This window comes from Theropithecus gelada, chromosome 12 (assembly GCF_003255815.1).
Source record: "Theropithecus gelada isolate Dixy chromosome 12, Tgel_1.0, whole genome shotgun sequence".
Classification (NCBI taxonomy): domain Eukaryota; kingdom Metazoa; phylum Chordata; class Mammalia; order Primates; family Cercopithecidae; genus Theropithecus; species Theropithecus gelada.
In genome coordinates this window covers 30,788,703-30,809,176 of record NC_037680.1, presented here as the reverse complement: position 1 = coordinate 30,809,176, position 20,474 = coordinate 30,788,703, and the positions used below count along the sequence as shown (strand labels likewise).

The window sequence follows — 20,474 nt, the reverse complement described above, 5'->3', positions numbered from 1 at the left end:
TTTGTGTCATGCAAAGACACTCCAAATCTCCTTGCTTGCTTTTCTGTCAAACCTTTAGAAAACTCTGTAGTGTTTCTGGATTCTGCTTAGCTGAGGGTATCTTCTTTCATGTCATAGGCAAGAAATTAAGAAAGGAGTCCTGTTCCTGAGAGCAGTATGTGTGTCTGTGCTGTCCCAAACCATCCACAATTAAGTGGATTTTTTAAAATACTGACTTTTGTATGGCATTCATCAAGCCAATCAAGAATCTAGTATTTTTACATTTTAAAATCATGGAAGAAATCTTCCTTGTCACTTCAAAATAAATTTCAAGGATTTTGACATATTAACCTTCAGTGAAAAACAAAGTTGTTTTTCTGTTTTTGATTTGCCGAACAGAAAAAATATCGCCAACATCCAGACACGCTCAAGTTTACCTCGATTGAAGATGCTCCAATTACAGTACAGTCTAAAATTAATCAGGCCCAGAGGAGTGATGTAAGTGTTAATCCTATCTATATGTTAATAGATGTTAACTAATACAAATACATTTGTATTTCAAATGTACTGATCACCTCTAGTTATTATACAATATGGATACCCAATTACACAAGCATCTGTACAATTCCCCAGCTGTTCATTAAGAAAGCATGCCTAATTCATGTATTTACAGTGACATGTATTGTATTGACTGTCCTTTTAGCCATTTGACATTGCTTTCTAAGGAAAAGGTAAGAGGGACTTCTCTTAATGACAACAAAAACTACAAGCCTATTTCTAGGAAAGACCAGAAAGAATGAGTATATCAAATGGGGAGCAGTTATATTTTAAGCCAGCACTAAAACAAAACTTATACATAATCAAAACCACCCCTAAGTCCCTCTAACTGCCCACAAAATATAATATAGGCGGTTGGTGTATTCTACCCTATTACACTTTGCTGAGCTCAGGAAAGTGTTTGCAGTTTACCATTTTCATCAAGTCACCTCCTTGGGACTAGTTACCACCAAGTGCCCCTAACTAGGCCCAGAGGTTCCTACTGCAAGTTCCGAGGGATCTTTGCAGAACTTAATAAGCACTGAGACAGGGTCCTAAGCAACTACATGCGTGACCTTGAATGCCTACAGATATTTGCACATAAATATGCAAATGCACAAAGAGTGTCCTTCCTAAAACCGCCTCTGTGAAATATGATCCATTAGGAAATTATTTGCCGATGCCATTACACTTTTCTCTCTACTTTATTTATTTGTTTGTTTATGCATTTTTATCTCTTTCAGATCGCTTACAAAGCCAAAGGAGAGGAAATTATTCACAAATACAACCTACCAGCAGACCTGCCTCAGTTCATCCAGGCTAAAGTTAATGCCTACAATATCAGTGAGGTGTGTGGGTAGACTCACGGGCTGATGTGTGTGTCCAGACTTCACTAACATGGTCTCTAAGTTGGACTTAAATGACATTTTTCTTTCAGAATATGTACAAAGCAGACTTGAAAGACTTGAGCAAGAAGGGATATGACCTGAGAACTGATGCGATTCCCATCAGAGCTGCCAAAGCTGCCAGGCAGGCAGCGAGTGACGTAAGTCCAGCTGTGGTTACACATGGGCAACTAGAAAATGTGAGTGGGTGGGCTTGGGGTCTGACAATGACCCAAAAGTCTCCATGCATGTGGTCCCCAATGGGAAGAAAATCTGATTGAAAACTATTCAGGAAATAAAGTTCCCTAAATAGATTTAAATTTTCTGGGGGGAAAGGATTTGTATAACCTTCTACTACTCAGTTCTAATCAAGCCTCCTCACTTAAAATTCTCATCTGTATTTCTACACTCACTCACACTACTTCTCTTGTGGAGATCCAGAAGTGACTTACCATGTAAGTCATAATAGCCCCTGATGGTAAAATTTTATCTCAAAACTTTATTAATTTATATGATTTCCTTCTTTCCCTTTCCTCTCCCTTTTTCCTTCATTACTTCTATAGACAGGCCTCAATTTCACCACCTCTAATAGACAGTCTTTGGGTTCTGTTACAGTTAAGAATTTTATTTCTTATCCTATTTATCTTTAACCAAGATGTGAACTGAAGTCACTTTGCTCTTTGAGATTTAAAGAAAATTGGCTCAAGCCCCCATCTGTTATTCTATAGGAAATGGAATTCCCCTCTCCATGATTTCTGTGGAGTCTCCGAGGTTTTCGTTTCTCTGCTTACCTCTGCCTCCTGGCTGGCTTGAGCTCATCTGCGCCCTCCTCCTGTGGGTCTCTTCTTGCTGCTCTGTATGACCCAGAAATGAAACACAGCCCCTTCCTTTTGACTTCCCAGAGTCCCAAACGCCACTTTACTGATTGTTTGAAATTAGGTTTACATCGCTCCAGTGTAAATATGTGATGATTGAATAACAAATGTCCTTGTCCTGAAATGCCCCTGTCCCACCCAGAATTTCTTACTGACCCCCTTTCTCTGTGGGTGCTTTCCTCCCGCCACCCCTGCCCCAACATACCACAAACCTTCCCTCATGGCTCTGCTTCTCAGTGTCCCACAGTGCCCTCCACATGTCTCCGAGGAAGCTCAGTCCCCCCACCCCACTTTGTTATCCAGAGCCAGTTAGTGTTTACCCCCTCCTGGCTCTGGGTTTCCCTTTGAATATCCAAGGACTTATTACATTCTACTGTTATTAATATTAATCATCCTACCACTACTAAAAATTCTAAAACTAGTCAAATAGCTACTTGCACTCTAGTAGCACAATATAATTGGTAGAGATTGTAACCTATTTATCTTTTTATTTTCTCTACCAATGTCTAAATGCAAAGGAAGAATATAAAGATTTATTTTGTCACTGATACAAATTATGGTAATGCCCCCCATTTCAACCTCGCTTGGATAGGCAGAAACAGCTACAGACAATCAAATGGGTTCCCTAATACTTAACATTTTTATTTTAAGCAGACTACATTTCAGAGCATATACAAGTGAATTGTTGTTTGGTTATTGATGTACAGGAAGTTTTGGGAAGCTCAATTACTTCAAATTATGGCTTCATTGTTTAGTAAAACCCTCCAAACTACATTTTAAATTATGCTCACCTTTGTTTACAATAGGTTCAATACAAAAAAGACTATGAAAAAGCTAAAGGGAAAATGGTCGGCTTCCAAAGTCTTCAAGATGACCCTAAACTGGTTCATTATATGAACGTGGCCAAGATACAATCAGATCGGGAGTATAAAAAAGACTATGAGAAGACAAAGACCAAATACAACACGCCCCATGATATGTTCAATGTCGTGGCAGCTAAGAAAGCTCAGGATGTGGTCAGCAATGTCAACTATAAGCATTCTCTCCATCATTACACCTACTTGCCTGACGCCATGGACCTGGAGCTGTCTAAGAACATGATGCAGATACAGAGTGATGTAAGAGTCGTTTACTCCTCAAGAAACCCCCTGTTAAGTTCAGAGCCTGCCATGAAAAGCACCCTGGCCTAGGCCCTCACTCCTCTTTTCTCCATTGCTGTAGAACGTCTACAAGGAAGACTACAACAACTGGATGAAAGGCATTGGCTGGATTCCTATTGGTAGTCTCGACGTCGAAAAAGTTAAAAAGGCCGGTGACGCTCTGAATGAAAAGAAGTACAGGCAACATCCAGACACCCTCAAATTTACCAGCATTGTGGACTCCCCAGTTATGGTCCAGGCAAAGCAGAACACGAAGCAAGTCAGTGATGTGAGTACAACAAAATAGAGAGGACAGAGGATATGGAGCAAGATTTTTAGAAAAGTAAACAGCAGCCCAATATTTTTCTTTTTCTGGGCCAATATCTTTCCATTTTAAATTTATTATTTTGTTTATTTAAATTGTTTAAAATTACAGTTATGTGTAGTTTGGGCACTAACATTTTCTTCTCTTGCCTTTTATCTTCCTTTTTTAAAAAAATTTCCTTTTTAACCATCTTTGAAATATTTTTTTATTGAATAAATGACAGTGAAAAAATTCTATTCTAGACTACACACATACACATGCACACACATACATACACAGAATTTAAGCTTAAATCCCAGACACTTTATTTTGGCAGTTTTGTTGTATTCAATTACATATTAAGTTTCTCTTATTTTCTTTTCATATATAAAACATTAATACAGAGAAGTAATAGATATAAATATATGTTTTCGCTCCTAAGAATTCAGCATACACAATTATCACAGAGAGTTTTTAACTTACGTCTGATTGAGGCAAATATCGTTTGCCTGCCTGTTCATGAGCAGCATCTATGCTCTGGCTAAAGTCAAAGTTTCTAAAGGAAAGTTTGGTATACAGAAGATCAAAAGCATTCACTTGTTTATTTAATGAATACTTTTTGAACATCTACCATGTACCAGGCATTGTATTACCTGCTGATGGCATAAAGATGAAATAGATGAGGATTCGTGGGATATAGAAATTCACAAGAATGTAGGGTAAGAGCATAAGACAAAGACATGACTACAAACAGAGCATTGTCCTCAAGAGAGACAAATGCTGCAGGAGAGGAAAATGTTAAGTACAAGGGAGGTGCCTTGTACACAGGTAACTGCCTACCAGCGTTTCCCGGGCAAGTGAGAGAAGCGAGCATTGCTGGCAAAAGGAACAACATAACAGCAGTAGAAAAAGAATGAACAATATAACAGCAGTAGGAAAGGAATGAAAAAGTGTAAAAGCAAAAGGTTCAGGATTGTAACCTGATTAGTAAGGGACTCATATGCTAATTTTTAGAGTCTGGATATTAGGGGGTAGGTAAGAAGAGATGTTGAATATGTCTAATCCATGGAGCCACATTATCAGGCCTGTGTTTTAAAAGACAATGCTGGCCCCAAGTGTGGAGACTTTGGAAAGAGGAGAGACTGGAGGTGAGAAGATGAATTAGAAGGCTGTCACCGAAATCCAAGGAAGGTTTAATTGGACTGAAGCTAAGAGAGTAGCAGTGGCAGAGAAGGAGCTGTGTAGAAGGTCGAATTCATGAATCTGATTGCTTAGATATTATTCTTAAAGACAATGAGGACTTAGAGGTAACTTTGAGTCCTAGAAGAAATTATTTAGTATTTGGGGATTAATTTAGCTATTAGCCATGTCAGATTTTATCTTGGGTACATGCATACCAGTTTACATGTCATATTCCACATAGTCATGCCTGGGAAGTAAGGATACATATGATAAATGAGAATTATGAGATTGAAAATCTACTTGTGATTCTGGCTCTATTTTAGTTTTAGGAACTAAGTAATGTATTTCTAATACCAGGAGGAGGATGCGGTAAGATTTCTGCATGACATACTTCAACATCTTTCAGTCAAAAGTGTATATAATTCTTCAAAGTAACAACATAGAGCAAATATGAAATAGTGAGCATTTTGAGTATGCTAGATTCATGTGTAAGCACCTCTACATTATGAGGAAATTATTGTATGCTTTTATTGACACAATTATAATTTGGAAAGTTTTTAGCAGAAGTGAAAGATTTATTCTAACTACTGTTTTCTCTCTAGGGATAAAAAAACAGAAACTAACAAAAATGGAAGAGCTACTAACTCACAGGCAAAGAATAAATTGATTTGGCTTTGGTGAATTCTATTATTCTTGCTAGGGTTTCGCGGTTGAATTTACCTTCCATTCATCTCGGGCAGTGAACAATTTCTATTTTCTTAAGGGTTTTTTCTCTTTCTATTTTAACACACAAGACTTGTTGGTATTAAAGATAACAGATGCTTGTTTTATTTTAAAAAATAGAAAAATGCCTTTGATTTTTAACACTAGAAAATTGTGGGTAATTGTGCTAAAAATTACTCTAAAGCAAGCAATTAATAGATTTTCCTTTTTGCACTATGTGAAATGCATTTTATTGCAGATCTTATACAAAGCTAAAGGAGAAGATGTGAAACATAAATACACCATGAGTCCTGATCTTCCTCAGTTTCTCCAAGCCAAGTGCAATGCTTACAATATAAGTGACGTAAGTAAGGTCTTTGCTGGGATGTGAAATTCGGACCTGACAATAAAATCATAGACTTTAGGAGTAGGATGGTGCCTTGACAATTTATTCAGGCCCATTTCTCACAAATCCCCTATTGGAACATATCCCATAAGGATGGTTCTTTACCTCTTCAGTTGGCCTTTTCAAGTGCAGGACAACTTTAAAAGACATAACATTCTTCTTTATGAGGGGCTCACCATCTATTCCTCTAAAACTTCTACTTAGTGTTCCTACTTTTGCATGTAGGGGAGGTGGTTATTCTCCAGAAACATAAGAATAAATGAGATCCTTTTTAAAAAAACAACCCTAAAATTTCTAAAGCTGACCACCAGGTCTTCTCTTGACCTTCCTTTCATGAGCATGAACAACTTCATTGTCTCTAGTTGGTCCTCACATATCATGGCTTCCAGAACTTTATTTATTTTTCTCTGGATCCAGTCTTTCAATATTCCTCTCTTCAATATGTGTCCAAACCAAATGTAGGTGAATAATTAGTGCAGAGTCCAATGATCTCATGCTACACACAGTGTGACACTTTGCCAGTGTGATGTCCTAAAGCAGTATGTGCTATGGGGAATTCCTTCAACTTCTGTCTGGAAAAGAACAAAACAATCCCAGCAGTTGAGGAATCACTTAAGCTGATGAATACACAGATGCTGACATCCTGTTTGGTTTTCTGTCCAGGTCTGTTATAAACGGGATTGGCACGACTTAATAGCCAAGGGCAACAATGTGCTGGGTGATGCTATTCCCATCACTGCAGCCAAGGCATCGAGAAACATTGCCAGTGATGTGAGTACAAATTTTAGTTGAAATTTAGGTGTTTGCCTTTTTAAAAAGTAATCAGGCTGGGCGTAGTGGCTCACGCCTGTAATCCCAGCACTTTGGGAGGCCGAGGCAGGCAGATCATGAGGTCAGGAGATCAAGACCATCCTGGCTAACATGGTGAAACCCCGTCTCTACCGAAAATACAAAAAATTAGCCAGGTGTGGTGGCGGGCGCCTGTAGTCCCAGCTACTCGGGAGGCTGAGGCAGGAGAATGGCGTGAACCTGGGAGGTGGAGCTTGCAGTGAGCCTAGATCGTGCCACTGCACTCCAGCCTGGGCAACAGAGCGAGACTCCGTCTCAAAAAAAAGTAATCAAATGCTTGTTTAAATTGATATCTCATTGAAAGAAATATGTTAAATTAATGGCATTTAAATTCTCAAAATATTGTTTGGAAAACCTGTCGCTTTTAGAAACACTTTTGTGGTTCTTTTCAGTTGACTCCACTTGGTAGAGCTGTCATAAATCTGACAGTGGCTTTCTCCTTTGATTCACAGCCCAAATTGCCTTCACTGACACATTTCCCTGACAGCCCACATTTATTTTCAGTGGGAACACCCTGACTGACATTACCACATTACATTCAAATGACTGCCTGCATTATAATTGTATTAAAAAATTGAAAAGATGTTATATAAAATGTACAGATTTTTATAAACCAAAGGGGGAAAAGTCCACTTTTTTAGGATATAATTTCAATTCATGTAAATTGATGCCCATTTCCTGTAACACTTCTACTCCTTTCCATCTTTGAAAAACAAAATTTTGGCCAGGTGCGGTGGCTCACACCTGTAATCCCAGCACTTTGGGAGGCCGAGGAGGATGGATCACGAGGTCAGGAGATCGAATGGTGGCGGGCACCTGTAGTCCCAGCTACTCGGGAGGCTGAGGCCCGAGAATGGCATGAACCTGGGAGGTGGAACTTGCAGTGAGCCGAGATCACACCACTGCACTCCAGCCTGGGCAACAGAGTGAGACTCCGTCTCAAAAAAAAAAAGAAAAAGAAAAATTTTTTTTTTTTAAGCATTTGCACAGTAATTTTTCACATGCCTAGAAATTACTTGACAATCCTTTTGCCTGTTAAACTCTTGTTTATCAATTAAGGTTTAAACTGCAGGAGCTGAAAGTCTGCAGGGTTTAAGTGGGTTTGAATTCTCTTGCATAACAATTGAGGTTCTGACCTGTTACAAGATTGCTCAGCCTATATTCCATTGCTGATTCCAGCAGTGAGAGACTTTGGACAGCAGAACTGTTTCCATTAGGTTTTTATTGATGGGAAAACCCCACAGCAGGTCCTGCCCTTACTGTGACTCCTTAATTCATTTGCAACTGTTTCAGCAGTGAGCTTGGGAAGCAGCTGCTGATAAACGGAGTCAGTGAAGGCCCAGCTGGTACTCCTATTTGTGATGTAAATAACATATTAAATTGAAACCTATGAAACCAAGAGATACTGGTCTTATATTTAGAATGTGTCATGTTCGTATTAAGTGTGAAAATTCAGTTTGTTTAAAATAAAGTTTCACATGCAAATCCATCTGTAGGAGTCATAGTAAAGAAAATAAACTGATCTTGAATTTATCGTGACACTCGCTTGTAACTCCAATATATGTTTTCACTGAACCTTTTGGAGGAGGTTGTGGTTTGCATTTTTTGTGCGCTCTTGAGAAAGTCACAAAGTTCTGAGTGTCTTTATATGTGAATGTAATTGCAGCACGAATGCTATCAATGCCTAGGGCTTTGCTAACCCCATTCTGCCTCCACAGTATAAATACAAGGAAGCTTATGAGAAGGCAAAGGGAAAGCATGTGGGTTTCAGAAGCCTCCAGGATGATCCCAAGCTGGTCCACTATATGAATGTGGCAAAGATGCAGTCCGATCGTGAATACAAGAAGAACTATGAGAACACCAAAACCAGCTACCATACCCCTGGGGACATGGTTAGCATCACAGCTGCAAAGATGGCCCAGGATGTCGCTACCAATGTAAACTACAAACAGCCATTGCATCATTATACATACCTACCTGATGCCCTGAGTCTTGAGCATACAAGGAATGTCAATCAAATTCAGAGTGATGTAAGTATGTGCAACAACAGACCCAGAGATGTTTGCACTTAAAGGATGATCACTTCTCGCTTTTATTAGACTTCTTACTACAGTAAGCTATTTGAAAAATGCACTTTAGAATAAACAACCATTACTGAAAGACTGCCAAAGGCATGGTAGACAAGCTGTTTTTGCCTGCTTTCTGTGCTCATATCATAATCATTGATGTTGTCTTTAACTTATGGATGAAAGATAAAACTATATTCCACTAACTCTGCGAGCCACTTTGATTCTCAGCAAGAGGAGATGGGTATTCCTGATGGATTGGCCGCAATGGTGATAGATATAAAATGCAAAATAGAAGAATTTTCTATCCTTCCTGAATCTGGGAAAGTGCTTTTTTTTCCCCCTTTATTAACTCAAGGTCACAATGTCATCCATGTAAATCTCTGTAATGAGTCATCTAAAATGAACCAGGAATACTTTGTGCTTGCAACATGATTCATGGAGAGTTGCACGGAAAGGTGTTTAACATTCACAGCATCTCCTGCTGCAGGAGCCAGATTTCTGTTAGAATTGCCCTCTGTAAAGGGAAGAAGTGCTGTACATTTATTGGCACTCAATGAAAATATTGATCCCCAGATGAGCTCAAGCATAGCCTAGGTGGACAGTATGGATATAATTTAGTTTTGAAGTCTTCAGTGGAATCAAAAGGAAAACCCAATTTATTGTCAAAAGTGACAAAATATTTTTTAGCAGCACCCATAGTGACCTGGATTCCCCTCTGTGTTGCATAATGCACTCTAAAGCATGATCATTTCTCTCTGTTTTATTAGGCTTCATAGTACAGTAAGAGACTTGAAAAAATGCTTTAAGATAAACATTATAGAAAGTACCAATTTATTGTCAAAAGTGACAAAAAAAATTTTTTTAGCAGTACCCACGAAAATACGTGACCTAGATTCCCTTCTGTGTTGTATAATGCACTCTAACAACAGAACAGCTTCTTCTTATTACCACACTCCAGATAAGCTCTGTGACAGACAGTCAGACATGAGCATGCTGAAGAGTTGCTATTCATTTCCCTTGGATAGAGTTGCAGATCCCAGAAACATCCCTTGAATATTCTCCAGGGTATCTTCTCATATGAGCTTACCCTTTTACAGAATGTGTATAAAGACGAGTATAACAGCTTCTTCAAGGGCATCGGATGGATCCCTATTGGTTCCCTGGAGGTGGAGAAGGTCAAGAAAGCAGGCGATGCATTAAATGAGAAGAAGTATCGACAGCACCCAGATACCATCAAGTTCACAAGTTTGCCTGATTCCATGGGCATGGTGTTGGCTCAGCATAACACAAAGCAGCTAAGTGATGTGAGTGCTTTCAAAAGTATTTGCCCGTAAATAACCACACGTATCTGAGCCGCTCCTCCATCCTTCTTAATTCAATGCGTGAGGATGCATCTATGTTAGCAAATAAACTGCTTTCATAGGTATGAGAGAAAGGGCTGCCTTTTGAAGCAACTGGGATCTTGAACATGGGAAAAATAGGGAGATGAACATGCAGGACTATTCCAAATTTGCTTTGTTTTCCAAACGTAGAGAGCCTGTGCTATTCATAAGCAGATACGCATTATACATATGAAGCGACATTATTACTATTACTATCTGTGGCTCTGTATGAATTGTAAAGCAAGTTATTTATTCCTCTGGGTTGCAATATTTCTACCTAGCCACAGAGGGAAGAGGCATAATGTCCTAATCCCCTCGCATAATAGCTGCATGTTCTGAGAGGCAATCTTAGAATGAGGCCTCTGGGGAGGAGATAAGCAGTTTATTTGCAGTCGTCTGGGATCTCATTCTGAGACCATGTCTATATGGACTCTTATTCTTTCTGTCAGAAGCTAATTATAATGCTCAGGGCCTCACATGACTTGTTAATTTTAGAGTTCTGTTAAAATGCCTCCACCAGAAAGAGAGGGGTAAGTAAAAAGCCAAGAAAGACATTTTGTATTTCAGCCCTGACCTTGGAAGGTGGGGAAATGCTTTGCTTGCCTTCGATTTGAAGATCTATGGATTTTAGCTCCTGCCCCCACATTATCACAGATGTCTAAGGGTTAATTCTATCTTAGGGGTAATAAATGGTGTCAATTCTTTTGATTTCTTTTGTACTGAGCGAGATGTCGCTTCTCGTGGTGTTTTTCCAGTTAGCTAGGCAAACTGTACACTCACTATATAAAGTCTTCCCCATCACAATAAATGCTATCAACATCTACCTCGTTACTCAAGCTGGAAACTTGGCAGTCACCGTTAACACCTCCCTGTGTGAACTCCCACATCCAGTACCTCTGCTGAGTCAGCTTCCTAAATATCTCTCAGCCAGCCTGCTCCCAAATGCCACCAACCCTACTTCCAGCTTCTGTGTGGCTCGTGTGGACAACTGCAATAACCTGTTATCTGGACTCCCCTGCCTATGGTCTCAAACAGCCACGAGAGCCTGTCTTAAAACACGAATCAAAGCATGTCCCTCTTATGTGTAAAACCTCTTAGGAATTTCTTGAATGTGAAGTGAAATCTAAACTCATCAACTTGACAAAAGACCCCCCTCTCTGTGGACCCTTCTGCACTTTCTGTCTAATACTGCCCCACCCCCATGTCTACCCGGGCACATTTCCAGCCTCGGGTCCCGAATGCTCTTCCTCTGCCCCTCTCTCCAAGTTTGAGCGTAAATGTTACCTCTGCAGAGTGGCTTTACTGACCATCCTTGTTTCTTTGCTACAGTTATTCCGTTGATAACACATCACAAATTCTAGTGATAGTTTGTAGTTTACATGTTTTATGTCTGTCCTTTGTATTGGACAATAATCTCCAACAGGACAGATCTGCCTTCCTTACCTCTTTTAACACAGAACTTACCACCCTGCCTGACCAATAGTGCTGTCCAATAAATAGTGGTAGAATGCGAACATAAATGCATCTACCAGGGCCCCTCCCTCATGACAGAGTAGGCGTTTGTCTCATAAATGGAAAACACAAATGATAGCCTTCCTTTTCAAAGGAGTCTGTGCTTGATGAAATTTACATTATGTCAGCTAATGATATGTGCATGCTGTCTCCTTTGCTTTTAGTTGAACTACAAGGTGGAGGGAGAGAAACTGAAGCACAAGTACACTATTGACCCTGAATTGCCTCAGTTTATTCAAGCCAAAGTCAACGCCCTCAACATGAGTGACGTGAGTATTTGGCCTGGTGCTAATATTGCCTATGTGGGCCTCTCCTTTCTGGTTCTTTGCAACTCTTGCCCTGAGAATTGTAGGAGGCGCAACTCAGTGTGGACCCTGAGCCTCCACATTAAACCCTTAACCATACAACATGAGCCTACGGGGCCACAATAAAATTTTGCTTAATACAGACTTTTCCAAACTATGGGCTGTGACTTGTTAGTGGGTTGTAAAGTCAGTCAAGTAAGTTGTGGCCTATTAAAAAAAAAAAAAAAAAAAAAAAAGACCATGAGATAGACAAGATTGGAAAACACAAGAGTGCCTAGTCTGCAGTACGGAAAACATTGCTTTCTACAACTTTTATTTTAATTATTTATTAAAACATCCAAAACAGTTTAGTTTTCTTCACAAACTCTTTTTTTGTATGTAACTAACCTCTCTCTTGAGTAGTCTAGACATCTAATTGGTGGTAATGTTTAAATCCACTATTATGAATTGTTTCCTTTTTTTTTTTTTTTTAAATCCTAATTTTAAAACATAATAAAACTTGGATAAATTGTTAATTTCTTAAAAGATGGCTTAGTCATTCTTTCCAATGTTTTTAGACTCTGTTTCATATCCAACTATACATTCCTGTGCTTTTGGTTCATTTAAAGTGCATAATGCACTCTAAAGCGTGATCATTTCTAGTTTATTAGGCTTCATAATACAGTAAGAGACTTGAGAAAAATGCTTTAAGATAAACAACTATTATAGAAAGTATCAATTTAATGTCAAAAGTGACAAAATTTTTTTGTTGTAAAAAATTTTTACAAGTAATATTTAAGCATTTTCTAAGTAATATTTAAGCATTAAGATCAATTAAAGCTGAGTTGTACTACATCTGGATTTTTAGTTTTAGTATTCATATCTTTCTATAAGCTTGAAATGCTTCATTACAAGAAACTTTTTTCCAAAAGTGTTTTATATTATAGAAAAGTTGGAAAATATAGAAAATTATGAAAAATAAATGAAAATCTTCTGTTATCCAACAGTCAAAGCATTACCTTTCTGTTGCTTTGTTATACAAGCATATACATTTTTTGATCAGTTGAGATTATACTGTGTATACAGTTTACTGATCCTTTTAAATCAAATCAAATATATACATAAAAGACAAACTAATAGTCCTAACTTCATAGATTGTCTTAATAGAAAGGGATCTATTATGACATGTTTTATAAGAAACATTTTGGCATTCTGTTTCATTCCTCTTTTAATGATGTCAAATAATAAAATAACCTCTACTTTTTTGAAGGCTCATTATAAAGCAGATTGGAAGAAAACCATTGCCAAGGGCTATGATTTGAGACCAGATGCCATCCCAATTGTTGCTGCAAAAAGTTCAAGGAATATTGCTAGTGATGTAAGTCTAATTTAAAAGTAGGAAACTTCCTGTCTGTTTAAAAGACTTCAGGAGTTCAAGACCAGCCTGGGCAACATAGCAAGACCCTGTCTCTACAGAAATAAAAAAAAAAATTAGCCAGGTGTGGTGGTGTGTACCTGTAGTCCCAGCTATTTCAGAGGCTGAGATGGGAGGATCTCTTTAACCCAGGAGTTTGAGGCTGCGGTGAGCTGTGACTGCGCCACTGCACTCCAGCCTGGGTGACAGAGTGAGATCCCATCTCTAAAAAAGAAAAAAAAAAATCTGTATGTGATGTATAAGACTGTATCAACTACATAAAGAAGCAAGTAAAGAAATTATAATATAAAAATACTTCCTAAAATCCTAATTGCCAATTACATTGTTTATATTGCCTCACTTAAAATATTTTTCACATATTTAAAAGCTTAATAAAGTTGTTACAAAGAAGAAAATTCTTTTTTAAAAACTGTGAAGTATTTGAAACTTTCATTAGTATCATTGTTAGGAACTTAAAAGCCACTTTTTATTTGGATTTTGTCTTGAAAAAAGTCATGATGTACTAAAATATCACTAAATTAGAAAAGTCTCCAAGTATTTTAAAAGAATTCAGTGTTTTAATTTTATAATTTCCATGAAGGAAAAAACCCCATGGAAATAGAAACATGGAAAAACAGAAAAAATATTTTGCTAATTCTTTCTGGTCTTTCGTATTTCTATTTCCATGGATTACATAACAGGATTTTAGTTAATTAGTTTTAGTTAATTACATAACAAGATTTTAGTTAATTTTTTTTTTTTTACAAATTAAGTTATATTCGTATATGAATTGACATAATGCCTTGATAGAGTAAAAATGCATTAATTTCAAGATTAATACACTAATTTGTATTAGGGCTGAAATTTACTCATAATTATGCAAATACTTTTTAAGATAATACAAATTAATACTGGAAATATAATAAAAAGAATACATTGACCAGACATGGTGGCTCACATGTCTAATGCTAGCACTTTGGGAGGCTGAGGAGGGAGGACCCCAGAGGCTGCAGTGAGTCATCATTGCACTATTGCACTCTGGCCTGGGGGACAGAGCAAGACCCTGTCTCAAAAAAGAAAAAAAAAAAAGTGTACATCAAATGCTTAATAAGCAAACTTCCCAGGAACATTTGAGTTTTTGAGTTATTCAAGTAATCTACTTATGAAGAGTATAAATATAAACTATTCCATTATTCCATTCTTAATGATCTCCAGGGCAGGTCTCAAGATGAGCCATTAAAAATATTTTGCTAATTGTTTATTTTAAAATACAAAAAAAAAAAAAACTTCGATGTTACCTAGATTCAGACTGAAGTTGGCTTTTGCTTTATTTGTTGTATAAATTCAGTTTATATCAGACTTCTATCCAACTTCTGTCTGCCCTTTGTTTTCAAATAGTGCAAATATAAGGAGGCCTACGAGAAAGCCAAAGGCAAGCAAGTTGGATTTCGCAGTCTTCAGGATGATCCTAAACTGGTTCACTATATGAATGTGGCCAAAATGCAGTCTGATCGTGAGTACAAAAAGGGCTATGAAGCCAGCAAGACCAAGTACCACACACCTCTGGATATGGTCAGTGTGACAGCTGCAAAGAAATCTCAGGAGGTTGCCACCAACGCCAACTACAGACAGCCATACCACCATTACACTCTCCTGCCCGATGCCTTGAATGTGGAGCACTCCAGGAATGCCATGCAGATTCAGAGTGATGTATGTACTGGTTACCAAGTTGTTATCCATTTCTAATGGGTGGGAGGGAAAAATAGGCACCACTTACTCCATCCCACACCTGGCTGCACTCACTGTAATTAAGGATTCCCTCCAGAACTTGGAGTTTTAGGATTTCACTCATTTAAACTATAGGTAGCTTTGTTGTTAATTTTATATATATGCATACGCATATATTTAAAATGTTGGTGTTAGAGCCAAACATACGATATTGTCTATGAAAAATTAGGAGGCTCAAATAAGTGTGTTATATAATTTTCCTTCCAGTGCAAAATTCTGTTAATTTTTCATTTCTTTTTCTGAAGAAAGTTAACTTTTTAAAGGAATTGCTGGGTCAGGATTTCCTGTTCAAAACCACTATGAATGCAATTACTTTTATAATTAATTTCTTCTGAAAGACTGCAGGGAGTAAAAAGCAGATTATTCTTCCCCTCCCAGCTTCCCTTTTACTTTTTGATTGTAAGTAAATCATGTAGCCAAAGAAACCCAAGCCCTGACTGTTTCTGAAATGATTGTTTTTTTCATTGTAAAGAATCTGTACAAATCTGACTTCACCAATTGGATGAAAGGGATCGGCTGGGTCCCCATAGAGTCCCTAGAGGTGGAGAAGGCAAAGAAAGCAGGAGAGATTCTGAGTGAGAAGAAGTATCGCCAGCACCCCGAGAAGTTGAAATTCACGTACGCCATGGACACAATGGAACAGGCACTTAACAAGAGTAACAAACTGAACATGGACAAGGTAAGGACTCACCTGGCACCCTTGCCCAGGGAACCCTCATGGTATTCATGCCGTTGAGCCTGGCACTGCCCCCATCATCTCCTTCAGTGTTTCTATCTTTCTGATCGTCTTGATGGCGTTGGTGGGAGGGGACTCTATTGCTTGCATCATGTTTAGCGCATTCTCTTTCATAGTGACTCCCTCAGGTCATCGCTCAACAGCATGTTAAAAATGTGACAGAACCACAAAACTCCACATGGTTGTGCGGTGGGGGCAAGATGGTATTTGGTGCTTTGGTGGTGGAGGATTGCCTTATTCAACAATTTTTTTTCTCATTGTGTATTTAGTTTACTTGGCCCATCTTTTTGTTATTTCATCCATTTTCTAATATCAACAGTTAACCTCTTCTACCGTGTAGATGCAAATCTCTTCCTGTTGGTAGCATTGGGTCAAACTTGTCCTGCTGTAAAATCATGCACCTGACTTTCTCGTTGCAGAGGCTCTATACTGAAAAATGGAACAAGGACAAGACCACCATTCATGTCATGCCTGACACACCAGATATTTTACTCTCCAGAGTAAATCAAATCACCATGAGTGACGTAAGTAGATTAACAACAGCAAAAGCTAGGAAGAAGGTTAAAGGGAACTGATACTTACGTCTGCCTTTTTTACATGCCAACCACTTTGTAGTCAGGACGTCTATTCTAACCCCAATAACAAGATGCTGTTGTTTTTCTATTTTATTGTTTAGAAACTGTACAAAGCTGACTGGGAAGAAGAAAAGAAGAAAGGATATGACCTGAGACCTGATGCCATTGCAATAAAGGCTGCAAGAGCCTCTAGAGACATTGCCAGTGATGTAAGCACTTCCACTGGGCCTTTTTGGGGCTGGGCAAGTAAGAACAAATGTGCCAAGCTTGTGTATATGTAGGAGCTGTGGTCAGCTCCATTCAGGGTTGGTGGGAATGCCATCCCATGTGACACACAAGACACCTCCCTTCACCTCATCCAAGCACTCTCTAATCATCTGTTCATTATTTAATATAAGTAGTGACTGAGTCTTGTTAAAATAAGTAGCCTTTAGAGTCTATTCAAATCATGTGCAATTCTAAGCAAATGTAAAGATGCAATCTACATATTTTACCAGGAGGCCCATGGCCAGGCCCTCTCTTTAAAGATGCACCATGAGAAATCATGCCTGCAGCCTTTTCTATCACTCAGACAGCTGAGTGGGGAAATCTGCTTTCTAAATCTCTCTAAACCAATTTATTTACACATCTCTTCAATTAACTCTGAGATTATTTTCTTTCCATGGATTCAAGTCTGGGAAAAACAAAATCGAAGTAAAAAGAGTTTGCTGCCTGCCTCTCATGAGTGCCTCCCTTCTAATTTTAGAGTAGCTCTAAAACCCTTCATCTAAGACAAAGCTAATGTCACCTAGCGAATGGTACTTTGTTCTCTTTCTTTTACCATTTTCATCACCATTGTGTCTTCTCTGTCCACAGTACAAATACAAGCAAGCCTATGAACAAGCCAAAGGGAAACACATTGGCTTCCGGAGCCTGGAAGATGACCCCAAGCTGGTGCACTTCATGCAGGTGGCCAAGATGCAGTCAGACCGAGAGTACAAGAAGGGATACGAGAAATCCAAGACCTCCTTCCATACCCCAGTGGACATGCTCAGTGTGGTGGCTGCCAAGAAGTCTCAGGAAGTGGCCACCAACGCCAACTACAGGAACTTGATCCATACCTACAACATGCTTCCTGATGCCATGAGCTTTGAATTGGCCAAAACTAGGATGCAGATTCAGAGTGATGTATGTGAAAGCCACATTTGCAGAGCGCTTACTCTGGATAATAAGTAACCATGAATGACCCTAAGTCATGACATTTTGAAAATCCTGAAAGAAATTCATCTGCAGTTTCCCAACATAGTGTTTCATTTGCTACCTTCGATTGGATTCATGTCTTTTAACAAAAGGAGATCAATTCTAGAAACTAAAGTCTTGTTTTCTACTATTGTTGCTGTGAGCATTGTTGGATGCTGAATTCCACAACAGCAAATGGCACTTCATTTCAGAAAGAGTGTATTGAAAGAAATATATCTAGCAAAGATGGTCAAAAGCATAATAGGCTTTTAATAGAGGAATAAAAGGGAAAGTAAGAAATCAGATAACCTGATAGCTCCAGTCCCTCCCTCCCAACCGGGTTTCATTCTACCACTTTAACGTTGCAATTGCCTACCTTACTAATGAAATTTTTTGAGAAGGTGATGACTGATACAGCTTTTGGACTAAACGTAAGAAAGACTGAGAAGGAATAGAGCCAAGAATTTAGCTCAAGAGGCCATTTGATGGTTGAGAGGTGAATTAAGTTACAAACCCAAAGCAGACCAAAGCAAGCCTACCAAAGCAAGCCTACATTTATCTTTGGGAATGTGAGGACTGAGCCATTAATTGCCAGGGAGGTAATAAGTGCCTGAATGAAAGCAACCATGGTACAGTTGTAGAGAGAAATGTCAAAGCTGAGGAGCAAAAAATGAAATTTACACAAAGTACCGGGAAGGTTTCTGGCATACCTGAGGGAATTGTAATGGTGGTGGGTGATCAAAGACAGTGAAAGAGAAAAATGGGGTTTCCATAGTCATCTATTAACCAAGGGGCCTTGGGAGTTTTTGTAAGAAAGGTCAGCGTAGTTGCTTTTCTCAAGGAGATAACAGTCACCTGGCAGATGAATCTATGTGGTATTTCTTAGTACTTTTTCTTTATGAAGGCATTGAGAAAAACAAATCACAAAGACATTTCTGCTTAGTTTTTAATTTATCATGCAAGGAAATACAAAAAGGATAAAATTTTAGGGAAGAAATGGTTGAAGTTCATCATGCTATTGGTTAAATACCAATATTCTAGCAAATATTGAAGTGGAAAAGTTACAAATGAAGTGGAAGTTACAGAATATTAAACACACACTTGGAATTCTTGGGAAGTTTCCGTTTCTTCTCATAATTTGTTTTCCTCTTTTGCAGAATCAGTACAAGGCTGACTATGCTGACTTCATGAAGGGCATTGGATGGCTCCCTCTGGGCTCCCTGGAAGCGGAGAAAAACAAGAAAGCCATGGAGATTATTAGTGAAAAGAAGTACCGCCAGCACCCAGACACTTTGAAGTATTCCACATTGATGGACTCGATGAACATGGTTTTGGCCCAGAATAATGCAAAAATTATGAACGAAGTAAGTCTTTTAATAATGCAGTGTCTCATATGCATCAGAGAGAATCCAGGTATAACTTACATGTAATCCACAGGCTTTGCTGATACAGTTATAGGGCATCACACTTGAGGTTATTTTACCTAGAAAAAGAGTCTTGTGGTTAAAAAAAAAAAAAAAAGATAGGAATTATTTCTAACTAGTAGTCTCAAATCTTCAATGACCCATCCTATCTTATTGACATAACCAAATAAATAGGGACTTTTTCTTTTATTGCTCCTCTTGAAAATGAGTCCTGTTTGTCTAAGGTGAGGTTTAATAGACATTCATGACACTGAATCAGCCGATTTCCTGATGGCAGCTGGTGTTGCAAACCACCCCCCAAAGCCCAGTTTCCTTTCTGTTTTGATGGGATCAAAGAAAATTCCAAGATTATATGGCTATAGCAGCATTTCAAACCAGAATGTTCTCTGGGCAATCTTGAGGGCAATTGTTCTACATCATTGTTCCCTTGGGTCATGAATTATTCCAGCTTTTAGAAAAGCCTTTCTCCATTTTTACATTGATTTGCAATAAGAGATCAAAACCAACAAGTACAATCAACTTTGAACATCTGTTTTTGAAGTTAAAAATAATAAAATAACTGCAGCAGCACTGGTGGATCAAAATGAGAAATGCCTTTGATTAACATAACAGAGAAAAAGATGATTTGGATCTAAACATGAAACAGTTGCAGAAAATAATGGCCCTAGTTGTGCTAGAAAGATAGAACTGGATTATGCTAAGCCAGAGAGTAAACCGCCTGGAGTCTTCAGAGAAGTGAATGATTTGTAGAGATCAATCTCCTTGAAAGGGACCTGCCTCAAAGACATGGCACAAATTTCTGTGCCTCTTTTAAGATTTAGAATCTAAACTATGAGGATATCTATTTTTTTCAGTGTTAGTGATTAACATTTCAGGATAATGATGCCAAGAGGAGAATCATAGAACTAACATGCACCAGCACTGAGAGACATCTTGATGATCATCAAGTTGAATCCTCCCACTGCAGAATTGAGAAAAGAACAGCCCAGAGAAGCAAAGCACCTCCCATAAGGGTACACAGCAGGTCAACAGCGGGGTCTGGACTAGAACAGGGATTCTGATAACTAGGCACTGCTCTTTCCACTAACATTTCACTGCCCAATACTATTACTACTAGCCACATGTGTTGATTTATGTTTGTATAAATCATATTAATAATTCAGTTTCTCATTCACATTAGCTACATTTCAAGTACTCAATCGAGTTCTACCATAT

The 20,474-nt window shown here is 38.5% G+C and overlaps 1 protein-coding gene across 1 annotated transcript in view; it reads left to right on the top strand.

Annotated features, from left to right (window-relative positions):
• Positions 1–20,474, top strand: part of NEB (nebulin) — a 223,573-nt gene that overhangs the window by 48,053 nt on the left and 155,046 nt on the right. The window contains exons 30-46 of the mRNA XM_025404794.1: positions 379–477; positions 1,260–1,364; positions 1,454–1,561; positions 3,082–3,393; positions 3,497–3,703; positions 5,862–5,966; positions 6,672–6,779; positions 8,576–8,887; positions 10,024–10,230; positions 11,985–12,089; positions 13,375–13,482; positions 14,917–15,228; positions 15,779–15,985; positions 16,462–16,566; positions 16,719–16,826; positions 17,473–17,784; positions 18,993–19,199. Of these exons, the coding sequence (XP_025260579.1) occupies positions 379–477; positions 1,260–1,364; positions 1,454–1,561; positions 3,082–3,393; positions 3,497–3,703; positions 5,862–5,966; positions 6,672–6,779; positions 8,576–8,887; positions 10,024–10,230; positions 11,985–12,089; positions 13,375–13,482; positions 14,917–15,228; positions 15,779–15,985; positions 16,462–16,566; positions 16,719–16,826; positions 17,473–17,784; positions 18,993–19,199 (3,027 nt within the window). The remainder of the gene's footprint in view (positions 1–378; positions 478–1,259; positions 1,365–1,453; positions 1,562–3,081; positions 3,394–3,496; positions 3,704–5,861; positions 5,967–6,671; positions 6,780–8,575; positions 8,888–10,023; positions 10,231–11,984; positions 12,090–13,374; positions 13,483–14,916; positions 15,229–15,778; positions 15,986–16,461; positions 16,567–16,718; positions 16,827–17,472; positions 17,785–18,992; positions 19,200–20,474) is intronic.